Source organism: Ailuropoda melanoleuca, chromosome 14, assembly GCF_002007445.2.
Source record: "Ailuropoda melanoleuca isolate Jingjing chromosome 14, ASM200744v2, whole genome shotgun sequence".
NCBI classification, from domain to species: domain Eukaryota; kingdom Metazoa; phylum Chordata; class Mammalia; order Carnivora; family Ursidae; genus Ailuropoda; species Ailuropoda melanoleuca.
In genome coordinates, this window is record NC_048231.1 from 37,098,324 (window position 1) to 37,124,341 (window position 26,018).

The window sequence follows — 26,018 nt, forward strand, 5'->3', positions numbered from 1 at the left end:
GGGAGGGTTTTCTTCAAAGCAAGTTTTAGAGGTTGTAGTAATTTTGAGGACCGAGTCCTGCCTTGAGCCCAGCCCCCGGCTTCCCATGCAATAATTCATTATGGGAGGATTTTTCAGAGACAGCAACTGGCCTTGGAAGGCGATGAGCTCATGAATATGCATCAGCGCATCCTCATAAATTATGCATTTGATAGGGAGGCTTCCTGGGGAGGCCAGGGAGGGCGGGGAGTGCTTAGTCCTGACAGGCTTGCTCTCATGCACTTCTTGTAAAGCCCATATCCCACTTGCCCTCCCTCCCCGTGACGATGAAATTGTGGGGCACCGCTCCAGCTCCATTCAAACATGGCACTCTGGTTTTCTAAGAATCTGGAGTTGACTTGGCTGTTGCTTCTCTGATGGCAGGACTGGAGGGTCCAGAGGGGTCAGACAGGCGTGTATTCACCCCCCAGGGCGACTTGCTTCAGACACACAGACCTTCATAGTCTGACTTACAGAGGCCCCGGCAGCTGAAAAGCTGACGCCCAGACATGTGATTTACGTGTTGTTTAGATTTCAAGGGCTCATATTCCTCCAAATGGGTTCATGCTCAGGGCCAGGTGGCCTCAGCATCTTGCGATTAAGCCCTGTGCCAAGAGTCAGGGTCAGACCCAGGTGGTAGCAGGAAGGAAAGGAGGTGTGTGGGGTGACCCCAGGCACCTGCCCTCCCTAGAGCCACCCCTGGCCTCCCAGATGCGTTGCTGTGCACAGTGAACACATGGGCAGTCGGTCCAAGGTGAGTCCTGCATGGTCTGCTTGGCTGGGTGGAGGTCACCCCTCCCCTGTGTCCATCCCTCCTCTTGCCCAGCTGCTGCCACGTGGGCCCACCTTCCCCGCGGCTTTCTTGTGGTTCTGCCACACCTTGGGGTCACACTTCAGCCACTCTCGAGGGCAGTCCTGGGCCAGGGGGTCCTGTTTCTCTGTCTACGTCCTTCTGGGATCATCAGCTCCTTTTCTGCTACCCACAGCCTTCACGTGTGGGCACGTCAGCCCCTTCCTTCCATTCCCGGTCGTGGTCCAGGCCTCAGCCGGAGAGGGAGGGGCCTGTCCTGGTGAGTGGCTGGGAGGTGGCACTGCGGGTTCAGAGCGGGCTCACTGAACACTGTCTCCACCCTGGCAGCTCAGGGTGGAGCCCCCACCCCCAGCAGGGCCAGACGAAGTGCCCCTGAACACCTTGAACACATATGGATTGAGAGCTATGGGTTTAGGCTGAAACCATTCCATCCTGTTAAAAACTAAACTCCCAAACGTGTGTAAGAAACAAAACATCTATGGAAAGTGAGAGACGTTGAGAACAAGAAGCCTCTGTCACCTGCGGTCCCTTAACCTGGAGACACAGCGGGCCGGCGTTTGGCCTCCCTACCCTGCCACATGTGTTGCTGAGCAGAACTGTCCCCACAAGCCTCCCGTAGGAGGGCGTCTCCCGTCCCTCATCTCACCATGATGTCACGAGTGTTTCTCACATTGCTGTCATCTCTAGAATTACCACTTCTAGCGACCACAGAACCTAATGCATGGGACCTTCCCTATGTTTGGGCGTTACCTGCAGGGTTTTAGAAAGTCGCTGTTCAAAGGAAATGACTTTCAGCCATCTATTAATTTAATTCTTCCTGGCGTGTCACTAATGGAAGGCAGCTATCGACCCGTCCTCCATCTACACGGCTAGTCTCCGACGGCAGGAAACACGGCTTTCTCCCCAGCCTCTCTGTAAGGGCCTTGAAGACAGGACGCGAGCCCGCTCCACTCCCACATGCACGCTGACAGCTGCCACTGTTCATCCTGTTTCCACCAAGTAAGCACCTGTCCTGGGCCAGACGGTCCCCACGCTGCCATCACACATCCCACCTTAGGTGGGGCAAACAATGTCTCACCCCGTACTTGTCTTCAGCCGGGATGCCCAGAGCAGAGATTCAGACCCTGCCCGAGGGCCACTGAACCACCAACACCTGACCTGGGGGAGCCACAGGCAAGCAGGGAGCCATCCAGCCTGAGGGCTGACGCCAGTAGAAACCAGCGGCCAGTTAGAGAAACACCGCGGAGGCTGAACCAACTCCGTGACTGAACAGATGTGGGGACGGCCAGGAGAGGGAGCCCACCCCTGGGGAGTGACCTGGACTGTCAGCGCCTTCATCTGTACCAGCCAGGCAACAGCCGCACCTGTGCCCCTGGATGGTTTTTACATGTGCTTTTTAAAAAAAGATTTTATGTATTTATTTGAGAGCAAGAAAGGATGAGAGAGAGAGAGATCAGGAGCAGGGTGGAGGGGTAGACGGACAAGCAGGCCCCCCGCTGAGCAGGGAGCCCGATACAGGGTTGATCGCAGGACCCCAGGATCATGACCTGAGCCGAAGGCAGACGCTTCACCAACTGAGCCACCCAGGCGCCCTAAATGTACTTTTTCAAGTCGGTATTTAGTGTGCCTACAGCAGAGTGAGCAGGTTGTAAGCACAACACAAAGTGAACAGACACCTGTGTCACCAGGACCCTGAATCAGCAGACAGAATGTTACAGCCCCCGAAGTCCCCCCGATACCTCCGGCACCACCCTGTCCCGACCCCTCACACTACGGATGAGCCTTGCTTGTTTTAGACATCACACATTTGCAAATGCAAAGGCTGGGCCAGAGCTGGAGCAACTGGAACTCCCACGTTACTGCCAGACCGTGCGTTGTCGAGAGCATTCTGGAGACGGAGATTACCTCCTAAAGTGGAATGAGACTGTTGGTGTGCCCGTATGATGTCTGCGTACGTTTGCGCGCATGTGCGCAAACATACATGCTGCTTCCAGTGATGTCCCCAAGGAACCTAAATACACATATTTACCAAAAGACAAGAATGTTCGCAGCAGCAAGTTCACGAAAGCTTCACACTGGACGCTGCCTAAGGACGTCGACGCTGAAATCAGTAAGTCACACAGCGGAGTGGCACTCAGCAACGAGAAGGAAGGAAGGACACGCAGCAGGGTGGATCACAGAGGAAGGGAGGCTGACCCGCAGGAGCGCGCGCGGTGAGGTGCCCTGGGCTGTTCCCAGGAATAACGAGCCCAAACGAGGGAAGCGCCCAGGCAAGGGCCTGGCAGACTTGGCTACGGTTCACATCACTAGTCTCATGACTGGGATTTCCTCTTAGATCCTCCACTGGAACGATGCTTTGACTGATTTTAGCTTTTCCCATGCACGTTCCTTCCCCTCTCTGAGGCTCAGCACAGAATGAACATGGGCATGGGAGGGGCGCTGGGGTGGCTCAGGAGTGGGGCGTCCAATTCTTGATCTTGGCTCAGGTCGCGATCTCAGGGTCATGAGATGGAGCCCGTGTTGGGTTCTGTGCTCAGCGTGGAGTCTGCTTGTCCCTGTCCCTCTGCTCCTCTCCCCACCTGCTTGCTTGCTCTCTCTCTCAAATAAATAAGTAACATCTTCTAAAAAAATGAGCCTGGAGAGTGACGTGAGCTGGCCGCTCAGGGCCGTGGAGGACGCCTCTTCTGGCCGTTCATGGGCATCACCACGTCCACTCTGCTGGGCAAGGGAGGGGCCAGGCCGGGGTTAGGGGGAGGCTTTGGCTCCTAGAGGTCACTGACCTGCGGAGGCCCTCCCTCAAGACAGGGCTTGGGTATCAGGCTGCACTTTGCTTCTTGCTAGGACTGCAGGCCAGCTCAGGGTCTTGAATACTTCCTTGAGGAGGAGAGAGTTTGCAGCGGAGCCAGGAGGTGTGGGAGCAGAAGTGGGGGTGCCAGAGACAGGCACAAATCCCATGCTGGCCAGTGATTTGCAGCGTGACCTCTGGGTCTGCCCTCCTCCCTTCCCCCTCCCCTCTTCCTCTCCTCCTTGGCTTCTCTCTCTTTCTCCTCCCCCCTCCCTCCTCCCCCTCCCCCGCTTCCCTCTCTCCCTCTCACTCTTTCCCTTCCTTGTCTCCATAGCCCTGCAGTTTTACAGACAATAAAATGCTGCTCAGAGAGGCCACTGACCTGCCCCAGGTCACATGGACAGGAAGAGCTGGGGCCAGAATTCAGCCCTAATCGTCCCTCCCTCGTGCTTTCCTGGCCACTGCTGGGACTAAGGGTGGTCTTCCCCACCTGGAGTCGCCCCTCCCCACCGACACAAGCTGAGCTCCTGCTGTTGGGCCCTTGTTCAGTAAAGCCCGCTGGTTCTGGCTGCCAGAAGCCTTTCTCTTGCTCGCTTCCCCAGAGGAGCCCAGAGCCCGGGCTGCCGCCACTGCCTGTCCACCCTAGAGAGCTGGACAAGGAAAGCTGGGAGCCGGGCCTGCCCTCTGGGCCAGGTCTCTTGTGAGACTCTGTGCAGGGGAGCCGCGCTGCGCTCTACCCGTGGGCTCAGAGGAGGCAGGATGAGCCTGTGCCTCGGGCTGTGGGAGGGGTGAGGCGAGGTCCAGCCCAGGCCCCCACTCTGCCCCACCAGCTCTCCCGTGAGGTGTGAGCTCCCAGAGGGGGCTGGGGGTGCAGGGCAAGGGTGGGAGGTTCAGCCAGGGAAGCCACAGCTCCTTTGTTGCCCCGTCTCTGCAGATGACAACCCCAGGGCCTGCACCCGTGTTGCCCCTCGGCAAAGACACTGCTGCGATCCATGTCTAAAGGCCCCCAAGTACGGGCCGGTTCTTGCTTTCCAGAAGGAAGGGCTGTAGCAGGTGGTAGCCCGAGAGGCACATTCTGCCCAGTGAATGGTCTCTGCCACTCAAATGCACACCCATGTGGGGCCAGAGGGGCCTGGCCTGCCTTTCACCGCACCCGAGCAGAGAGACAGCAGCCGGCAGAGCAGGGGAAGCCACGGTATACACAGCGTTCCCAGAGAAGCAAAAGCAGTAGGATATACACAGGGATCCGTAAGAGGAGGTTTGTTATAGGAATTCACGCACCTGAGAGATGAGGCGGAGTAGGCCCCCAGTCAGCCGTCCCCAAGCTTGAGAATCTGGAAAGCCCGTAGTATGATTCAATCCCAGTCGGAAGGCCTGAGACTCTGGGGGCCACTAAATCCCGGGAGATGTAAGTCCCTGTCTGCCGCCCCAAAGCGCCAGAATCAGGAGCTTAGGTAACCCAGGGCCAGCGCTGATGTCCCACCTCAAAGAGCAAATTCGCCCTTCCTCCACCTTTTTGTTCTATTCAGGCCCTCAGGGGATGGGTGACGCCCACCCACATCTTCTTACTCAGGCTGCAGATTCCAGCGCATGTTCCGAGACACCCTCACAGACACACCCAGAAATAACGTTTTACCACCGATCTGGGCATCCCTTAGCCCTGCCAGGCCAACACATGAAATTCACCGCAACACCCACTAAGGTTGGGAGGGTGTCTGTGTGAGAGGAAAGAGCCATTCTATAGACAGTGCCCCTGGGGTTGGATGGGGGATGCGTTTCTCTTCACCTGCAGGACATGTTAAAGCTCACGATTCCTGAGCCCAAAGATTCTGACTCTCTGGCTGGATAATTTGCGTTTCTAACAAGCTCCCAGGGGCTGCTGATGCTAAGTACAGCATTCAGGTTCTCAAAGCCCAGAGCCCAGTGGAGAGAGCCCAGTAAACAGAGGGCTGTGGAGGGTCAGGGCAGGCTTCCTGGAGGGGACACTGGAGGTCCTGCTGGAAGGAAATGGGTTGGTAGCTGATGGAGTAAGGAAGGAGCGAGGCCCCCATCAGCACTGCAGTCCAGGAATATAGCAGGAAAAGCAGGACAGACTACGCATGGCCACAGAAGCAGGCATGCTTGGGGAAATACGCACGAAAGGTTCTCGATAGACCTTTGGCTTGGCCAGGGGTAGGTCTGTGTCGGTGTCCGGGGACACCCAAACCACTGTCTTACCCATTCCTCCACTGGTATTATTTTCTTGTGGTAAAATACATGTAACAAAATTCATCATCTTATTTGTGTTTAAGTGCACAGTTCAGGGGCGTTAAGCACACCCACACTCTCATGCCACCGCCACCATCCATCTCCAGAACTCTCCATTCTGCAAAACAGAGCTCTGTATTCATTATTCATTAAGCACTAACTCTGCCTCTCCCCTCCCCTAGCCCATGGTAACCACTGTTCTACTTTCTGTCTCTATGAAATTGACTTCTCTAGGGACATCATAAAGCTGGAATCATACACGATTTGTCTTTTTGTGACTGCTTTAAGTGGCTGTCTTTTGTGATTGTCACTTAGCGTAATGTCCTCAAGGTTCATCCATGCTGTAGCAGATGTCAGAATTCCTTATTTTTTTTTTCCTTAGAGGAAGGGAAGTTTATTCTTCTGTGGAAGCACCAGAATTTCCTTACTTTGAAAAAAAAGTTTTTTATTTTAATTCTAGCGTAGTTAACACAGTGTTCTATTAGTTTCAGGTGTGTGATATAGTGATTCAACACGTCCATACAGCACCCCCAACCCCTCCTTCCCCCAATCTCCCCACCCAGCTCCCCTCTGGTAAACACCAGTTTGTTTTCTGTAGTTAAGAGTCTGTTTCTTGGTTTGTCTCTTTCTCTTTTATCCTTTGCTTGTTTGTTTTGTTCCTTAAATTCCACCTATGAGTGAGATCATACAGTATTTGCCTTTTTCTGACTGATTTATTTCACTTTGCATAATACTCTTTAGTTCCATCCATGTCGTTGCAAGTGACAAGATTTCATTCTTTTTGATGGCTGAGTAATACTCCATTATATATCTATACCACGTCTTCTTTATCCATTCATCAGTCGATGGATGCTGGCTGCTTCCATCTTTCGGGTATCGTAGATTATGCTGCTATAAGCATAGGGGTACATGTATCCCTTTGAATTAGTGTTTTTGTAGAATTTCCTCACTTAGTAAGGCTGAATAATATTCCATTCTACGGGTATACCATCTTTTGTGTCTCCATGCCGCTGTCAGGGACGCTTGGGCTGTTTCCAGCTGCTGGCTCTTGTGAGTAATGCTGCTGTGAACATAGGCGTGCACATATCTGTTCAAACCCTTCGTTCAACTCCTTCTGAGTCTGCAGTCAGAAGTAGAAATGCTGGTCCTATGGCAATTCTACGTGTAATTATTTTGAGGAACTGAATGAGTATTTTTTATCACCCACAGATTGAGAATTTCAGGGAGGCTTAGCAACAGCGGGATGAGCTGGTCATTACGCTCGCACATTATTTAATGTTTGATTAATAGCTTCATTATCCTAGACTTAAAAGCCGGTTTGAACTCTTCACTGTTGAAACTGTATTGGACAACGTTAAATACCCACCCAAATCAACATTTGGCAAGGGAGAATGTTTAAAATTCAGTGAAGCCAGCAGATACCCACAACCCTCTGTTGCCAGGCAGCAATCGTGCTTGCAAACGGCCAGAGCTTTTCTTATAGAGAGAGGAGGAGGCCAGTGTCCACACGGAGACAGCGGGTCTGTCGCTAATGGAGTGAGGCTGGCCGTGGAGTTTCTATAGGAGGCAAAGTGCAATCCATCATTTCTGAGTGTTTACTTTGAAAGTGCGGCATGTCCACTGGGAATCGCAGTTTTCCAAGGTCCTCTTGTTGGTTTTGCTGATTCATATTCCCACAATTCCTTCACCGCATAATATTTTCCCATTGCCATGGTGACCGTGTGAGGAGAAGGCATAGGGAGAAACTTCTGAGTTTCCTGCTTATTCCACAGAACTGAGATTCGGCTTCTGCTGGAGAGTGGGTTACGTGTTTCTATTTTAAAGAGAAGAGGTAGGTTCCACCAAGCCGAGTTCTCTCGGGCTCAGAGAGAGCAGGAGTCAGGGAATGAGAACAGCTGGGCAACTGGTCCTGCATCCAGCACTTTCTAGCTGGTTCTGGCACGTTCTGGTTGTTGACCTTGGTCAAGACTTTCCTTCTCTGGGGCGCCTGGGTGGCACAGCGGTTAAGCATCTGCCTTCGGCTCAGGGCGTGATCCCGGCGTTACGGGATCGAGCCACATCAGGCTCCTCCGCTATGAGCCTGCTTCTTCCTCTCCCACTCCCCCTGCTTGTGTTCCCTCTCTCGCTGGCTGTCTCTATCTCTGTCAAATAAATAAATAAAATCTTTAAAAAAAAAAAAAAAAAGACTTTCCTTCTCTGAGCCTTGGTTCCTTTCTCTATAAAATGAGGAGCAGAATGGCAATTAGGGTTCTCTGCGGAATTGATCGAGAAAATGCAAGACATTTACAAATAGTAAAACCTTATTTTTTAAAAAACCCACAAAGAATTCCTCAAATACAAAGCCCTTTAGTCCAGGCCAAGGTGTTGCCGCGGGTGGTTTTATCTGGCATTGCTGTTGGTTGCGTTCCTTCCGACCGCTCCAACCCCCTCATTCACACACACGGCAGCCTTGACCTCCTCAAGGACAGGAACTTTACTTTGTCATCCTGATCCCTCCAATTTGCAGAGCACACAGCTTTTCCTAGTGCAGAAAAGCTTGCACTGAGCTCAAACGTGGATCCAGCAAGTACTTGCCAAGTTCAGTCTGCACCAGGCTGTGGGGCCACAGAGACAACTTGGGGGAGAGGGCTGAGTCACCCAAATTCTGAGGTCTGCCTTTGATCTCACAGCAGCCTTTCCTGGGGGTGGGGGACAGAGGGAAGCACACTTATATTAAAAGTGTGAAATGGAAGATTCAACCTTATTTCAGAAACCTTCCAGAGCAAAATGGTGTGTCCTAGAGTTGAGAAACTGGTTAATTACAATGCCATGTGTTACGTGAACTTCTCAGAACCTCTCTGATAGCAGGGGTGATCCAGAGAAGGAAAGGTTTCACTCTGTGTGATGGGGCGGGGTCTCAGAGAGTTTCATGGAGCAGCTGTCCTGGCTGGAGGGTGACAGACCGGAGCTGCCACACTGAGCTGCCATGGAAAAAGAGATTTTGCGGGTGCTGAGAGAGCTGTGCGCAAAGGCGCACGGCTGCGGACTGTGATTAAAGGAGCTGTCGGTAACTCCGTGCGGCCGGAGAGTAGAGGAGGAGGGAGGTGGACAGAATGCAGGCAGGCCAGGAATGACCGCACACACTACACACTCAACTAATGGGCACTAAGAGAATCCGTGCTCAGATCATGTGTCTTGTGCACCAGGCAGTTTGGTCAAAACGGAAAACTGGTGTGCTTGAAAATCCCCCCAATGCTCGTTGTGTCTTTTTTGTCCCCAGTTTGGAGCTCCAGAGTGACCCAAGCTGGCATTGGTTGGAGGTTCTGATGTGGAATCAAGACAGCCATGAGCTGCAGACCCTCCACCATTCAGGGGACCCCATCCGAGGATCTTCTTCTGGTCGCCCGTCCTTTCTTTCTTTCTTTCTTTTTTTAGGATTTTATTTATTTATTTGACAGAGATAGAGACAGCCAGCGAGAGAGGGAACACAAGCAGGGGGAGTGGGAGAGGAAGAAGTAGGCTCCTAGAGGAGGAGCCTGATGTGGGGCTCGATCCCAGAACGCCGGGATCACGCCCTGAGCCGAAGGCAGGCGCTTAATGACTGTGCCACCCAGGCGCCCCTGGTCCTCCTTTCTTTGCAGACCGTTTGGCCAGCAGCTTGCTTGAGCAGCATAGAAGGGAGCAGCAGGAACCCTCTCTTCTGACACATCAGCCCAGCAGGGGTTTTGCAGCACTGCTGAGGACGCGGGGAGCTGGGGGTGTCAGCATGCAGACAGCAAGGCCTGCTGTGCAGATGGCATTCTGGTCCCCTGCGGGGACCCTTGACCAAGGTTAAGGTCCTCCCATGGGAAGAACCCATCCCCGAGATGCCAAGAAAAGCACTGTTCCGAAGGTCATGGCTCTGGTCCCGGGGACCCTGCCCTGGGCGCCAGGAGGAGAAGGCTCTGGGGGAGCGTGTGCAGAAGGTGATCCCTTGGGAAGTCAGAGCAGAGAAGCCAGAGTCCCAGCAGTGGGCAGGGAAACAAGCGCCTCTCTCATTTCCGGAAGTCCTTTTCTCACCCCCAGCCATGCATTTAGACCAGACCATCCAAACTTCCTTAGTTTAGGTAGTCTGCCTGATGTCCCTCCTTTGGGGGCCTCCCAACCGATGAAGGGGGAGCTCTCCACACTACCCATAACCACCCTTCAAGACAGCAGTCTGGACCAAGGACAAAGCATATGTGTTTCAGCCTCTGGACAAGTGTCATCATGTCCTCTAGATGGACCTGCTCTTAATGCTCAGGTCGTCTTGGGACAGTACATTGGGGACAGTACATTGAGGACAGTACATTGGGGACACGCAGTTCAAATGTAGAGGAAATTCTCCCCAGGCTGTATCTCCCAGAGCAGCCAGCCAAGGAGGGGCAGGTGAGCAAGACACTCAAGGCCCCTTAGTTTTGTTACTATCTCCTTTCTCCTTTCTTGCTTGGGAATAGAAACAGGGGCCCAGCCGGGTTGATCTAGCCCCTGTCACCCCTCCAGCTCATGTCCCACCCGTCCCTCCTGCCTCCTCCAAATTCCAGTCACCTGGCATCCATAGAGACTTTCCTGCCTCCTTCTCTCGCAGCCACACGGTTCCCATGACACCTGTACTCCACTATAACCGTAACTCCACTGAAGTGAAGGGATTGTCCTCTCTGTCTTTCTCTGGTCCTTTTGTGGGAAGTGGGCTGCTTCTAATTGCAGTTCTGACACTAGACCAGTAATTTTACCTCCCTGGGCCTCAGGTCCCCCATCTGTAAAATGGGGATCATAATGCCACTGGGCCAAGTAATGAGAATTCTTTAACTGCATGATGTGTTGAGCACAGGGCCTGCCACCTAGTACATATGGAATAAACATTAAGTCCTTCCTTTCCTACTCTTGCTTCTAGCAATTTCCACCGCTATTATAATGATCTGTGTCTGCCTCACCCACTAGATGTTGAATTTTAAGGGTCTATGATTTAGCCCTTTGTGTTTGCCCTAGCAGAGTGATTTTCCATCTTTTTTTAAGAAATGAGTCATAGTAAGAAATATATTTTACATCATAACTCTTATGTATAAATATCAATTAGGTCAAGATGTGTTGGGATCCTCTGTCATTACTGATTTTTTAAAAATGGCCTAACTGTTCTATAAATTGCTGAGAGAGGGGTGTTAAAATCTCCTCATATGATTGTGAAGTTTTCTATTTCTCCCCCTTTTTTTTTCATAGAATTTTAATTTTTTTTTAAAGATTTTATTTATTTATTCGACAGAGATAGAGACAGCCAGTGAGAGAGGGAACACAAGCGGGGGGAGTGGGAGAGGAAGAAGCAGGCTCATAGTGGAAGAGCCTGATGTGGGGCTCGATCCCATAATGCCAGGATCACGCCCTGAGTCGAAGGCAGATGCTTAACCGCTGTGTCACCCAGGCGCCCCAGAATTTTAATTTTTAAGCCATCTCTACACCCAACATGGGGCTCGAACTCACAACCCTGAGACTCAGAGCTGCACGCTCTACTGACTGAACCAGCTGGGAGTCCCTATTTCTCCCCTTTAAAGCTGTCAGTCTGGCTTCATGTATTTTGAGGCTCTGGTATTTGGCACCTGCACCTTCGTTATGGCTATGTCTTCCTGATGAATTGACCCTTTCATCGTTAGGTGGTATCTCTCTTCAGCTCCAGTGATTTTCTCTGTCCCGAAGCCCATGTCATCTGGTATTGATAGAGCCACTCTGACCTGGAGTGGCATGTTATGTCCTTGCCCAACCCACTTACTTTCCGTCAACATGACTTAATATGTAAAGTGAGTCTCTAGCAGACGGCATATACGTACAGTTGTGTCTCACTTCTTGTCGCATTCTAGTAACCTCTGTCTTCGGATTAGAGTGGTTGCCCATGACCCTTTAATATAATTATTTGCTTGGTTGGATGTGAGTCTATCATTTTATTTTTTATTTCCCCTTCATCATCTCTGTTTTTAATTTATTCAGTTTTCTGTCCTTTTAAAGACAGAGAGAGAGAGAGAGCTTGAGTGAGCAGGGGACAGGGGCAGAGGGAGAGAGAGAATATGAAGCAGACTCCTCACTAAGTGCAGAGCTGGACACGGGGATCATGACCTGAGCTGAAATCAAGAGTCCACTGCCTAACCGACTAGGCTACTTAGGAGCCCCTTTCCTGCCCTTTTTAAGAATTATTTGAATATTTGGGGGAATTCCATTTTAATCTACCCATTGACTTTTTAGCTATACCTCTTTGCCTTTTTAGTAATTGTTCCAGGGATTATAATATACATCTTAAATTTTCACTTATACTTGAGGTTAAAATGGGATGATTTCACATAAAATGTAGGAACTTTGCAGCCATTTGGTGCATTTACTCTCATTCCCATCACCCTTACACTACAGTTTTAACATGTATTATATCTGTATCTACTATAAATTCCATAAGATGGTCTTAAAATTTTGGCTTCAGACAGAAATAGGTAATTTTTTTTAGATTTTTTTTTTTAATTTAGAGAGCAGGGGGAGCGGCAGAGGGAAGAGAGAGAGAGGTAATCTCAAGCAGACTCCACGCTGAGTGTGGAGCCAGACACAGGACTTAATCTTATGACTCTGAGATCATAAGCTTAGCCTAAATCATGAGTCGGACACTTAACCAACTGAGCCACCCAGGCACCCCTAGAAATGGATAATTTTTTAAGTTAAGAGGAAAATGGTCTTTTGTATTTACTATTTCTGATATCATTCATTCATTCATGAAGATCTGAGATTTTCTCCCGCTTCCTTTGCCTTCAGACTGAAGAAGTTCCTTTAGCATATCTTATAGTGCAGGTCTGGTGGGACGAGTGGCCAAAGTTTCCTTTATTTTAAAATGTCTTTATTTCATCTTTAGTCTTGAAGAATACTTTTGCTGGATATAGACTTCTGGTTTGATAGTATTTTCTCTTTCAACACTTAAAGCTGTTGTTCCACTGTCCTCTGACCTCCATGGTTTTGGATGAGATGTCTGTGGTAATTCAAAGATTGGATTCTTTGTATGTAACACATGATTTTTCTCTGTCCGCTTTCTGGCTTTATCTGTTTTCCGGCAGTGTTTTACAATGTGCCCCAGACATAGCTTTCTTTATCCTCTTCAGATGTGTTGAGCCTCTTGAAATTATAATTTATGTTTTTCTTCAAGTGTGGGAAGTTTTCAGCCATTATTTCTTCCAATAACGTTTCCTGCCCTGTTCTCTTCCTGTCCTCTGGAACTTTTAAACCTTTGAAATTGTTTTACTGTCCTTGAGGCTCTGTTAATTTTATTGTCTCTATCCTCTCTCTCTCTTTCAGATTGGAAAGTTTTTATTCATCCCTTTTCAAGTTTATGGATTATTTTTCCCTTCTCATTCTGTGTCCAGTGAATTTTTTCCATTTCAGATACTGTGGTTTCAGTTCTGAAATTTTCATTTGATTAATTTTAAATGTATAAGTCACAGGTTTTTTAGTATGTGTACAAAATTGTACAATCATCAGTGCTATATAATTCCAAAACATTTCATTACTCCTAAAAGAAACCCAATATTCATTGGCAATCACTCCCCATTCCCTCTTCTCCCCGGCTCCTGGCAACTACTAGTCTACTTTCTGTCTTTATAGATTTTCCTATTATAAAAATTTCCTATAAATGAAGTGATACAATAAGTGGTCTTTATATCTGGCTTCTTTTAATTAACAGTGTTTTCAAGGTTTATCCATATGGTAGCCTGTACCAGTACTTCATTCTTTTTAATGGCTGAATAATATTCCATTGCATGAATATACCACATTTCATTAACCCATTCATCAGTTAGTTGATGGACATTGGATTCCCCCCCTACTTTTTAGCTCTTATGAATAATGCTGCCAGTTGGTTCATTTTTATATTTTATATCTTTTGTTTGAGATATCCTATCTTTTCTTTATTAGGACATTTCTTTACCTCATTGAATATTGTTATAATAGCTGCATATCTAATAATTCCAATATCTGGGTCATCCTAAGGTTGGTTTCTGTTGATTGACATTTTTCTTGAGAATAGGTCGCATTTTCCTGGCTTGTCATATATAGAGTAATTTTGGATTGTATCTTGCACTTTGTGGGTGTTATGTTCTAGAAACTCTGGATTCTGTGATATTGTTTTGAAGAGGGTTGATGTTTTCATTTTAGCAGGAACTAACTTGGTTAGACTCAAACATTTGTGGTGGGTGGGAGCCCAGATCTTGGTTCAAGCTGCTTTTTTTTGTTTGTTTTTTGTTTTTTGAGTTATTAAAAAACTTTAATTATATTTCTTTTTTTTAATGATTTTTTATTATATTATGTTAGTCACCATACAGTACATCCCTGGTTTCTGATGTAAAGTTCGATGATTCATTAGTTGCATATAACACCCAGTGCACCATGCAACACGTGCCCTCCTTACTACCCATCACCGGACTATCCCATTCCCCCACCCCCCTCCCCTCTGAGGCCCTCAGTTCAAGCTACTTTTAACAAGCCACACACATGTGTGGTTTGGGGTCAGCCAGAAATTTGGGCAGAGTTTACACACAAAATTTTGTGTATTCCTTCTCTGGCTCTCTCCTTTATGGGCTTCCTGCCCACTCCCAACTCTGGTTGTCCAAGCCTCCTTCTTCTGGTTCCTAAGTCCAGGGGGAAAATAGGCTTCCTGCTGGAATTTAGCCACCTTGTTCCCCCACCACAAATGTGCCTGCCTTCAGGGCAAAGCCACAAAAATGGGAAATTTCCCCTTATGGGTTGATTCTTCTAGGGATTTTTTAAAAATTTTATTTATTTATTTGAGAGAGAGTGAGAGAGAGCATGAGTGGGGTGAGGGACAGAGGGAGAAGCAGGGAGCCTGACGCGAGGCTCGATCCCAGGACCCTGAGGTCACGACCTGAGCCGAAGGCAGATGCTTAACCGACTGAGCCACCCGGGCGCCCCTCTTCTAGGTTTTAATGCTACTCCAAAACCTGCCTGCTTATGTTTCCTCTCCAGGACCCTCAAGTTGTTGTTTTTGCTATTTTGTTCATAGTTTGTTAATTCGTAGATGTTGTCTGCAGGAAGGTTGGTTTGTGAGGAATTTACTCCTCTATAAAGAAGCAGAATATGTGTGTGTGTGTGTGTGTGTGTGTGTGTATGAATATACGTATATATTTCAATATATATTAATATATATTTGAATATATATTCAAATACATGTACATTTGAATATATATTTGAAACAAAAAGGTTTATGAATCAATACTTACCCTACTCCATGTTTACACATGATGTATTCTGATATTTTCTGCTCTGCTCCACAGTATTTCATTTAAAAAATGCTGGTCTCAGTCCCCTGCTAAATTGATTTCATGAACCAAAAGTGGGTCATGACCCACAGTTTGACCCGTGGTGCTCTAATGCGTGGCAGGCAAGGGGCAGGTGCTCTTACTAGAAGAGCTCATTGAACAAAATGCAAGGGGTCCCCCCCTCCCCTGCCCCAGTTTTCCTGAACATACTGGGAGCAGGGTGGTCATAATGATGTTCTCACAGATGGATGAACATCTGTGCCCCCTCCCCCTCTGCCCCCACCTCTCCTGGGGCCTTCAGTGACCAAAGCCCAAAGTAACAGTCTTCCAGGGTCCATGCCTTGCTGCAACACGTGATTCACAGGCTTTTGCTTGCACGTCCCTGACCCCCAAGGCAGCAACATAAGGCTGCAAACTTTTTATTTCGCTAAATAAAGACATTTAAAAACCATGGCCATCTACTCAAGCCATCATTTCGTTTAAAAAAATCACAAAAACGTCAGATGGACAAGCTCAGAACAAGGCAAAGAGCTGAAATCAAATTCACTTTGTGCATCCTGAAAACCCACTGCACATCTCACTCATGGTTGGGCGCTTGGGAGCCTTTGATCCAGCCGGGGCCACAGGAGGCCGGGGCTAGAAGGACACTGGGAGGTTTCAGAATCTACCCCTCTCCCTCCCACCTGTGTCGGGCCCAGAACGCGGTGGACATCTGCCCAGGGTCCCAGATCTGGGAGAGAGAAAGTGTTTTCCAGTTTTTTCCACAGAAAATTCACCAAAATGCCGAGTAGCTCTGACTGCAAAGACGCGGCGCCTGCTCCCAGATCCCATCTGTGCTCCACACACTCCCCAGATCACTGAGCTCATTTCACTAACCGCCACCAGTCCCCTGGGGTGGCTTCCTCTGCCCTGCTTGCCACCACCTAGATACGCAGGGCCTTGTGGCAGAGAACAGCGGCAGGGATGGGAGAGGATCCCACCAGGCCAGGTGGGCGTGCTCCCCCCTCGCGCCCTCGCCCTGCTCCCAGCAGCATTGGAGGCCCAGAGCCCCATTAGTGCCTGCATAATGGATGTCTCTTTTCTTGGAAATCACCAGCCCATCTACTTAATGCCAACGAGGGAAGTCGGATGCGGGCGCTCTGCTTCTAAGGCTGGTCTCGCCTCCTATCCCTCTCGGAGGAGGGGCGGCCGGGTGCTCACGCCGGGGGAACTGGCAAGGTGTCTTTCTTCTGCCTCACAAAGGCTGGGTGAGCAGCTTCCCCTCCCATCCTCAGGCCGTCCTGCTGAGGGCTGGGGTACCGGGCCTCCGAACCATGCTCAGGGTGGGTGGAGTGGGCAGAAGGAGCTGGGGTCAGGGAAGAGCCCTTCGCAGGGCTGAGGGGGGGCCAGGGTGGGAGGGAGGGGGGGAAGCAGAGCTCCAAGCAAAGAGCAGAGGGCTTGGAGGCGAGAGGGTGGGATTCTAGGGGTGGGGGACTTTCCCTCACCCTCAGAATGCCTCTGGTCACCAGAGACAGCCCTGCGGGCATGGCCCGGACCTCCCCGCTAACGCGCACCCACGCTCTTCTCCGCGGTGCTCTTTGGCATCTTTAGGGTCAGCTGGTGCACCTGGTTTGGCCACGGCGATTGTTGAGATTCGAGTACTTCTGTACTGCTCCGTATTTCTGGAAGGCTGCCTCATCCCCCAATCCTCCCCTGAATGCACCCTTTTGTCTTGCCACCCAGCCTCCTTCTGGGGCCCCTCCGACTTCCCCATGTCCAGCAAGGAAACGGCTCCTGCCGAACACATCGGGGGCTCCAGGCCCTTGCTGCAGTCCTGGCCATGCGGGTTATTGCAAAGTTTAACAAGTCCCTTGGGGCCTTCTTTCTGTTAGGCTACTGGCTGCATGGCCGCCCGCTGATTTGCAGCCATGGGCATATGCCTTGTCTGCTTGTGGGGCTGAGCCAAGGATGTCAGCCTTGCTCCTGGGTGACCCGCAAGCTTAGGGGTAAGGAGCTGTCTTGGTGCATTCACGGGAAACCTTGGGTCAGGAGAAGCTGCAGGGAGAAAGGGCTGGAAGTCGGGTGGCATGGGGGGGGTACATTGCCGGCATCCCCCTGAATGGTGAAGAAAGTTGAGAGTGAAAATTCTAATTGCAAATCCCACTGACAGCTTGAGTTTAAGGGGAAAGATGAGCTAAATTTAACCCAGCCAGTTAAAGAGCCAAAAATGCAATTTACTAATTAGCTTAAAATGGAAACGAGTCCAGTGAGCCTAAAGAGCTTTTCTAGTTACAAAATACAAAAAACGAGGCTGTTCCTCTCTTCGTACTGACATGCATTTTACATCCTAATACTGTTATATAATTAGGAATGTAGCCTGCTGGCACAGTGTTCGAGACAGGCAGAGCACCACAGCCCTCTTGAAAAGTTCCAGGAAGCTATGTGTCCATGGCAAATGCATTTTCTAATTACAGAGCACTGGGAGGGATCCAGTCTCGGTTCTCAGGGAGTGCAGAGCCCACTGGGTGCCAAGGCAAGGTCTCACACTGGAGTTCTTCTAGATGGCACCCAGTGCCGAGGGGCTCAGAGGAGGGAGAGGGGCATCTGGTAGGGAGGGAGGAGAGGGTCCTCAGAGTGGGAGGCATCTGAGATGACCCTTGAGGGATGGGTGACTGGGAAAATGCGGAGTGTATCCGTCTGTTTGGGCTTCCATAACACAATAACACAGGCTGGGGGGCTTAGACAACAGAAATTTACTTTCTCCCAGTTCTGGAGGCTGGAAGGTGAAGATCAAGGTGCTGGCAAGTCTGATTTCTGGGGAAACTCTCTTCTGTCCTGCAGATGGCCACCTTCCCATTGCATGCTTACATGGGGGAGAGAGAAAGTGCTGGTGTCTTCCTTTCCTTAGAGGGATGCCAGTCCTGTTACATGAGAGCCCTACCCGGGTGACCTCATTTAACCTTGATTCCCTCCTTTTCTCCAAATGCAGGTGCATCAAGGGTTAGGGCTTCAATATAGGAAACTGGGGGGACACAATTCAGTCCGTGACAGGGAGCAATGGGAAGGAGCAGCACGAAGTCTGTGATGGAACAGCGTGGGGGTGTATCCAGAGAATGAAGGGGTCCACATCACACGTGAGCAGGCTGAGGTGTGGGCAAATGGGATAGACCCCGCGCTGGAAGGTCTGGCCTGACCTCATCACAGCAGTTCCCAGGCCAGGCTTACCCTTCGGTCTTGGGCAGTTGGGAGCCACTGAGGACTTCTGAGCAGGGTAGCGATTGCATGAGAGCTGCAGTTCAGCAGACCAAGCTGGGCACGCTTAGAGGAGGATACGTTTTCATTACCGTGGGATGTATTTTGTTGAATATAATTTTTGGACCAACTTGGAAGGCATGCCTAAAACAGGGGCTAACTTATGAGCCTCTTCTGTTTCCCACATAATGGTAGTATTGGGTTAGCAACAAGGACTTTGAACACAACATTTGTGGATTGATCCAGGACAGTATAAATAGTCATCGCACAAAAGGTACCATTTAGGAGAAAGAGTTCTCTTAGCAAATATGCATGATACAGTTTATGTTTCTACTCTTCCAACGAAAACAGATGGTTTTCCCAAACTATGGCTATCTTTTAAGAATATTTCCTGCTGCTGTAATTTGGTGCAATAAAATGTCCTTTGGGCAAAAATAAAATCTTAGCAGGTAAAACAGCTGTTCATATATTAAATATGTAGGAAAGTGTGTCCTTGAAGTCCACCTAGATGGAGCTGAAAGGAGGAAGTTCTGTCTGTTATAAATGGAGAAAGTGTAAAAATCTGTAAAATTAATTAGTGCAGAATCCCGATGACGTATAGATGAACATTTTACTATCCCATTCATTGCATATGGTTAGTTTTTAATCAGTAAGTGACCTCATTAAGAATGCACATAATAATGTAATTAAGGACAGCATCATAGTATATGGTATATAAATGAATTCTAACTTGTTGTCATTAGTAATATTGGTCCTAAATTAATTCCCCTTTTCCCAAATGGCTATGTGTTGCCCATAAATTTGTTCTCAAACTACCTTTCCTGCCACCACCTCTATTTCTCACCAGAGTGGCCAATATATGAAAATATAAGCTTACACATTGATATATTTATTATGGGGATTTTCTTTTCTGACAGATTTATCATAAGGCTCTTTATATCAGAAGTTCCAGCCACATTGTCCCAAGCCTTTCACTGATTTTCAAATGCACAATTTAGAGTTCTTCAGAAACCCACCTACTATACAAAAACAAAGTAGAAAGGCACATAAATCTCTAACCTCCTTGAAGTTTTTCTTATTAAAAAGAAAGGTCCTTTAGGGGCAGGAACTGAGATTTCACCTTCATTGGCACGGCACCTGACTTTCAGAAGAAGGCTCACAGCAAATGTCTGTAGAATGAATGAATAAATGAATGAATGAATGAATGAATGAATGAATGAACAAATAAACAAATTGAAGCTTGGGAGGTTAGATTAAAACGTACGTATAATTTTTAAACTTAATTTCAGTTCATTAAAGTCTTACTGCACATATTTAAAGCAATCAGGGGGTTCTACGAGTCTTAATACAAAAATATAGCAGTTAGCTTCCTTCGGGCCATCCCCACCTTCGAACCTCCCAGACGCAACTGCTACTTTCAAATACTGTATCTCTTCCTTTAGGTAAGCATTTATCTTTCTTGAACAAGCCTGGGTGTACTGATTCTCCCAGATCTTCCAGGTGCAGGAATGTGTTACCTGTTAGTGTCCCACAACAGCGGATGAAGACCTCACTCTCGTTCACGCGGCTCATGACACACCCACAAATACACACACGTCTCCTCTTTCCAGTGTAGTCATGTCATAATTTATTAGTATTATTATTCAAGTATAAAAAACCTAGTGTCATATTAGTTTCAGGTGTATAATGTAGTGATTCAGCAACTCTATACACGAGTCAGTGCTCACCATGGTGAGTGTATTCTTAATCCCTTTCACCTATGTCATCCCACCCCCGACCATCAGTTTGTTCTCTATAGTTAAGAGTCTGGATTTTTGCCTCTTTTTTTCTTTGTTCATTTGTTTTGTTTCTTAAATTCCACATATGAGTAAAAGCATATGGTATTTTTCTTTCTCTGACTTATTTCACTAGGCATTATACCCTCTAGACCCATCTGTGTTGTTGCAAATGGCAAGATTCCATTCTTTTTTATGGGTGCATAATATTCCACTCTCTCTCTCTCTCTCTCTTTCTCTCTTGCTCACCTCTTGTTTATCCATCCATCTGTTGGTGGACACTTGGGCTGTTTCCATATCTTGGCTATTGTAAATAATGCTGCAATAAACATAGGGGCGCATATATCTTTGTGAATTACTGTTTTTGTTTTCTCTGGGTAAATACCCAGTCGTGGAATTACTAGATCATATGGTAGTCTCATTTTTAATTTTTTTGAGAACTTCCATACTGTTTTCCACAGTAATCATACCAGTTTGCACTCCCACTGACATTGCGCAAGGGTTCCTTTTTCTCCACATCCTTGCAACCCTTGTTTCTTGTGTTTTGATTCTAACCATTCTGACAGGTGTGAGGTGATATGTCATTGTGGTCTTGATTTTGTATTTCCCTGATGCTGATCGATGTTGAGTATCTTCTCACGTGTCCGTTGGCCATCTGTATGTCTTCTTTGGAAAAAAGTCCATTCATGTCTTCTCAGTTTTTAATTGGATTATTTGGTTTTTGGTTTTGAGTTGTATCAGTTCTTTATATATTTTGGATATTAACCCCTTATTGAATACATCATTTGCAAGTATCTTCTCCCATTCAATAGGTTGTCTTTTTACATTGTTGATGGCTTCCTTTGCTAGGCAGAAGCTTTTTATTTTGGTGTAGTCCCAATAGTTTAATTTTGCTTTTGTTTCCCTCGCCAGAGCAGACGTATTTAGAAAAATGTTTCTATGGCTGATGTCAAAGAGATTATTGCCTCTATGTTCTTCTAGGAATCTTATGGTTTCAGGTCTCACATCTAGGTCTTTAATCTATTTTGAGTTTATTTTTGTGTATAGTGTTAGAAAGTGGTCCAGTTCCATTCTTCTGCTTATAGCTGTCCAGTTTTCCCAACACCATTTGTTGAAGAGACTTTTTCCCATTGTATATTCTTGCCTCCTTTGTCATAGATTAATTGACCATATAAGCATGAGTTTATTTCTGGAATTTCTATTCTGTTCCATTGATTTATGTATCTACTTTTCTGCCAGTACCAAACTTTTTTTTTAAAGATTGATTTATTTATTTTTGAGAGACAGCATGTGTGGAGGAGAGGGGCAGAGGGAGAAAGAGAATCCCAAGCAGACTCCTCACTGAGCACGGAGCCCCACTTGGAGCTTGATCCCGTGACCCCGAGATCATGGCCTGAGCCGAAACTGAGTCGGATGCCTAACTGACTGAGCCAGCCAGGTACCCCCCAAATTGTTTTGATTACTACAACTTTGTAGTATATCTTGAAATCTGGGATTGCAATACCTCCAGTTTCATTCTTTTTCAAGATTGCTTTGGCTATTTGGGGTCTTTGTGGTTCCACACAAATTTTGGGATTATTTGTTCTAGCTCTGTGAAAAATGATGTTCGTATTTTGATAGGGATAACATTAAATCTGTGGATTACTTTGGGTAGTATGGACATTTTAACAATACTGATTTTCCCAATCCACGAGCATGAAATATCTTTCATTTGTTTGTGACATCTTCAATTTCTTCCATCAGTGTTTTTTTTTTAAAGATTTTATTTATTTATGTATTTGAGAGAAAGAGAGTGCATGAGAGAGAGAGAGAGAGAAGGAGGAGGGGCAGAGGGAGAGGAAGCAGCAAACTCCCTGCTAAGCAGGGAGCCCAACATGGGGCTCGATCCTGGGACTCCAAGATCATGACGTGAGCTGAAGACAGACCCTTAACTGACTGGGCCACCCAGGCACCCCTCTTCCATCAGTGTTTTATAGTTTTCAGAGTACAGGTCTTTACCTCCTTGGTTAAGTTTATGTCATGTCATTATTTTTTATTTAATCACTATGTGTTTATATTATTCTGATGATGAAATGCTCTCTCTCCATGGTTAAGCCATGTAGTATACGATTGAATTTCCTTTCTTCTACATTTTTTTGTTTTCCTGGAATAACAAACTGTCTTTGGTTTTGCATATATCTATCACTAAGGCATCCCCAAATACTTTGGCTTGTGTATCAAGCTCGCAGTAGTTTCCAGTTTCATCTTCTTGGTAGCATTTCTCCAGCATCTCTGTCCTGGGGCTGTCATCTGACTGGCTACCTCCTAGCACGACTGCTACTGTGCATTGCACAGCTGATATCTTGAGATCTCTCGTCCCATGTTCCTGGGGACTCCTTTCACCTGTGTCCTGGATCTGATTCCTTGCTTTTTTGGATCCTATGTCCTTGGCAACTCCCTCATTTTGGTGGAGCACATCATGCAGTAGCTTCCTGAGAAAGGAGGCACATGGGAGCTAAGTTTTTGAGAGTTTGCAGGACCGAAAATATCTTTAATCTACTCACACACCTGGTTTGATGGTTTGTCTGGGCCTGTGATCATAGGTTGAAAACAAGAGCCCCTGCAAAACTTACTTTTTGCATTTCTTTATCATCAGAGGACAGTGAGCTCTGCTCGTTGCTACTTGGAAATCCAAGGCCATTCTGATTCTGGATCCTTTGTCTGAGACCTATTGTTCTCCTTGGCAGCTTTCTGAATGATTTCCTTATCCCCAGTGTTGTAAGTGTCACAGGGTAGAAACTTGGTTCTTTCTCCATTGTGTTGTGCATTTGGTAGGTCCTTTCAATCTAGGAATCTGTGTCCCTTTGTTCTGGGAATTTTTCTTGAATTATATCTCTGATGATTTCTCTTCCTCTAATTCTGTTTTTGCTTTCTGGAACTCCTGTTTTTAGACACTGAACTTCCCAATAGGATTACTAGGCTTTTTCCTCCTGTATTGTAGATTGCTTTGTCTTTTTGTGCTATTTTTCTGGGAGATTTCCTTAACTCGATTTAGACTCTTCTGTGGCCATTTTATTTCTACGGTCATATTTCGATTTCCCAAAACCCTCTTTTATCATCTGACTTAGCATCTTGTCCTTATCTTTTGGCTGCAATAACTTGGATCATTGAGGATGCCGATGTTTGTTTTATTTCCTTCTGGTCTCTGTATTGTCTGTTTCCTCATACTCCCCTCCTTTTATCCTTTTATATTTTCTGTAGTGTTTAAAGACTTCGGCTCTCCATTCACATTTTAGAGAGGAACATTCAACAACTGTCTGAAGCTTGGAGTTCACCGATGAGGCTTGTCAACAGGAGGACCTCCCTGTGGTTTCTGACCTTCCCCACCTCCAGGTTTTTTCCTGAGTCTGTCGTATTCCCTAAAGAAGTGTCTCCCATACTCTGGAGAGCAGAAACTTGGCTGCCAGGATTCCTGGAGCTGAGGGTGGGAAAGGGCTGGGGTGATGGCTCCTCGTTCAGCCCTAGGCAATCACTTCTTTCTCATCTTCAGGATGGTGGCCTCTGGTATCTGTTGGTGCAGAGAACCCCTCAGTTCCCCTGTTGCAGAGCTTAAACCTCCAATCTTCTGCAGGGAGAGGAGGGGCATCGGGAAGGCGTCTAACTGCTTCTGTCACAGCCACCTTGGGCTGCCATAACAAAACACCTTTACAGGCAGGGGGGCTTACACAACAGAAATTTATTTGCTCCCAGTCCTGGAGGCTGGAAGTCCGAGATCAGGGTGCCAGCAGCATTGGTTCCTGGTGGAGGCCTGCTCCCTGGCTGTGGACAGCTGTCTTCTTGCGGTGTCCTCACGTGGCAGAGATGGAGAGGGAGGCTGGGAGAGAGAGATCTTCCTCTTATAAAGCCACCAATCCTATCAGATTAGGGCCCACCATTATGACTTCATGTCACCCTAATTACTTGCTGGAGCCCTATCTGGACACACAGGCACTCTGGAGGTTAGGGCTTCAGGAATTCGAGGAGACGCAGTTCTGTCCATAGCAGCCTCCTAAGCATACTTTTGGCCGATCCTCCTGTTTTCAGCCTCTCCTGTGCCCCTCATGTCCATTGGTGCTGGTGCTGTCAGTTCTTGAATCTTTGGGGGGCTCTGCGGTAGCAAAGGTTGCTCCAGCCTTACTGGCTTTGGCTGCAGATTGCTGGGGGCACATGAGCCCTGACCTGTCCTGTCCTGGTGCCCAGCTTGCGGTTCTGTGGAGGGCCTCTCCTTGCATCCTCTCTGCCTGTGGGCGTGAGGGCCTTCAGCGCAGTGTGCGCGGTCCACTGCCTTCCCCGGAAGGCCGCTGTTAGATCTTCTTTACGAGGACAGTTACGTTGTCAAAAATACCTGTCGAACAAATGAACGAAACCTCACCTTTTTTGTGGCTTAACACCCATCTCATCCTTCTGACCCTCCCTCGCAAAAGACGTGCCCTCCCTCTTTCTGTCCAAGGAAGCTCCCCCGCATACCGTGTCCTCTGGAAGCCCGTCCCAGCAGCCACCTCCCTCTCCATGAGTCGCCACCAGCTTCCCTTCCTCTGACTTTCTTCCTCCCACCAACTGTGCTTGCTCTTCCCGTCCTCACAGAGTCCCCCCTGGCCATGCTGCCCCTGAGGTGGGTTTTTCCGCTCTTTTCTCCTCTTCCTATGTGACTGCCTGATCCTGGCCCCCTCCAGCCCTCAGGCCTTGCCACCACTCAGCTGTCCAGCTCCAGGTCCCCGGTGGCATCCTCACTGCCAAAGCCATGGCCTTCTTCCTGCACACGCCTCACTTCTTGACAACTCACTCTGCCCCCGACTCCTTGTCTCTCAGAAGACATCCTCCCTCGGTGTCCTCTGCAACAGCAACCTGGTCTGACCAGCCCATTGCCCACCCACCTGAGAGGCCCGCACCCAGGCCCTCGCCACCTCACTCGGAAATATGCTAGGCATCCACTAGTTTGTTTTCATGTCCTCAGGGTCCCCTGGTCTAGTTTACACGCCCTGCCCCATCAGCCTCCCTGAAGCACAGCCTAACTGTGCGCCTTCAAGGGGCTTCCTACTGCCCATGGGCCAAGCCCAACCCCTTCGTAGGTAGGGGCTCCCAGACCTTCCGCAGTGAAGCCTCCAGTCTGACCTCCTCATCCCATGCTTGATTTGAACAGAGCTGGACGGCTTATCATTTCCCAGACACCCTGGGCAGGCATTGCTAGCCTCTTCCCTGGATGGCTTTCCCTCATCCTCCCACTGTCTTGTCTTCCAGGCCATCAGGGCTGCAGCTCTGGGTCCGTCCACCCCCAGTTCCTCTCCATCTGCCCCAGCCACTGGGGGTGCAGTAATCCTCATGCCTTCGCTTGTCCCAAACCCAAGCAGCAAAGACTTTCTGCGTGCATACTATGGGTAAGATGCAGTTGGACCTGGGGGCTCACCCTGCAGGATGTCCAAGGCCCCACCCTATCTCGGGGTGTTCTTCCTTCCTGTGCACAACTGGTGTATGCTTTTATTCTTGAGTAAAGTCTTCCCTTCCTTCCCCCTGGGCTCTTATCTCATCCCCGGCTGCAGAGGGAAGAGTTGAAAACAGAACAGGGAGGGTTCGGGCCTGACAGGACCGGATTTAAATCTTGTCTCCACCACTCACCAGTCCCATGACCTCAGGCCAGGCACCTGTCTCTCAGCTCACAGGGGAGTTTCCCTATGTGTAAAAAAAATTTTTTTTTAAGTTTTTATTTTTTATCTTAGAGAGAGAGCTCAAGAGAGTGGCAGTGGTAGGGGCGGGGGAGGAGCAGAGGGAGAGGGACAAGCAGACTGCATGTTGGGCGCAGAGCCTGATTGCAGGGCTCGATCCCATGGCTCGGAGATCATGACCTGAGC

General features: G+C 48.3%; 1 protein-coding gene across 5 annotated transcripts in view; it reads left to right on the forward strand.

The window, feature by feature from the left end:
• EML1 (EMAP like 1) overlaps positions 1–26,018 on the forward strand; it is a 180,269-nt gene that overhangs the window by 16,602 nt on the left and 137,649 nt on the right. The window contains exon 1 of one of the 5 annotated variants that reach the window (XM_034642090.1): positions 16,097–16,136. The exons of 3 other annotated variants lie outside the window; for them this stretch is intronic. In XM_034642090.1, the coding sequence (XP_034497981.1) occupies positions 16,112–16,136 (25 nt within the window). In that variant the 5' untranslated portion in view covers positions 16,097–16,111. Of the gene's footprint in view, positions 1–16,096; positions 16,137–16,199; positions 16,396–26,018 lie in introns of those variants that run through there. One more of the 5 variants, XM_034642089.1, reaches the window with a different exon arrangement.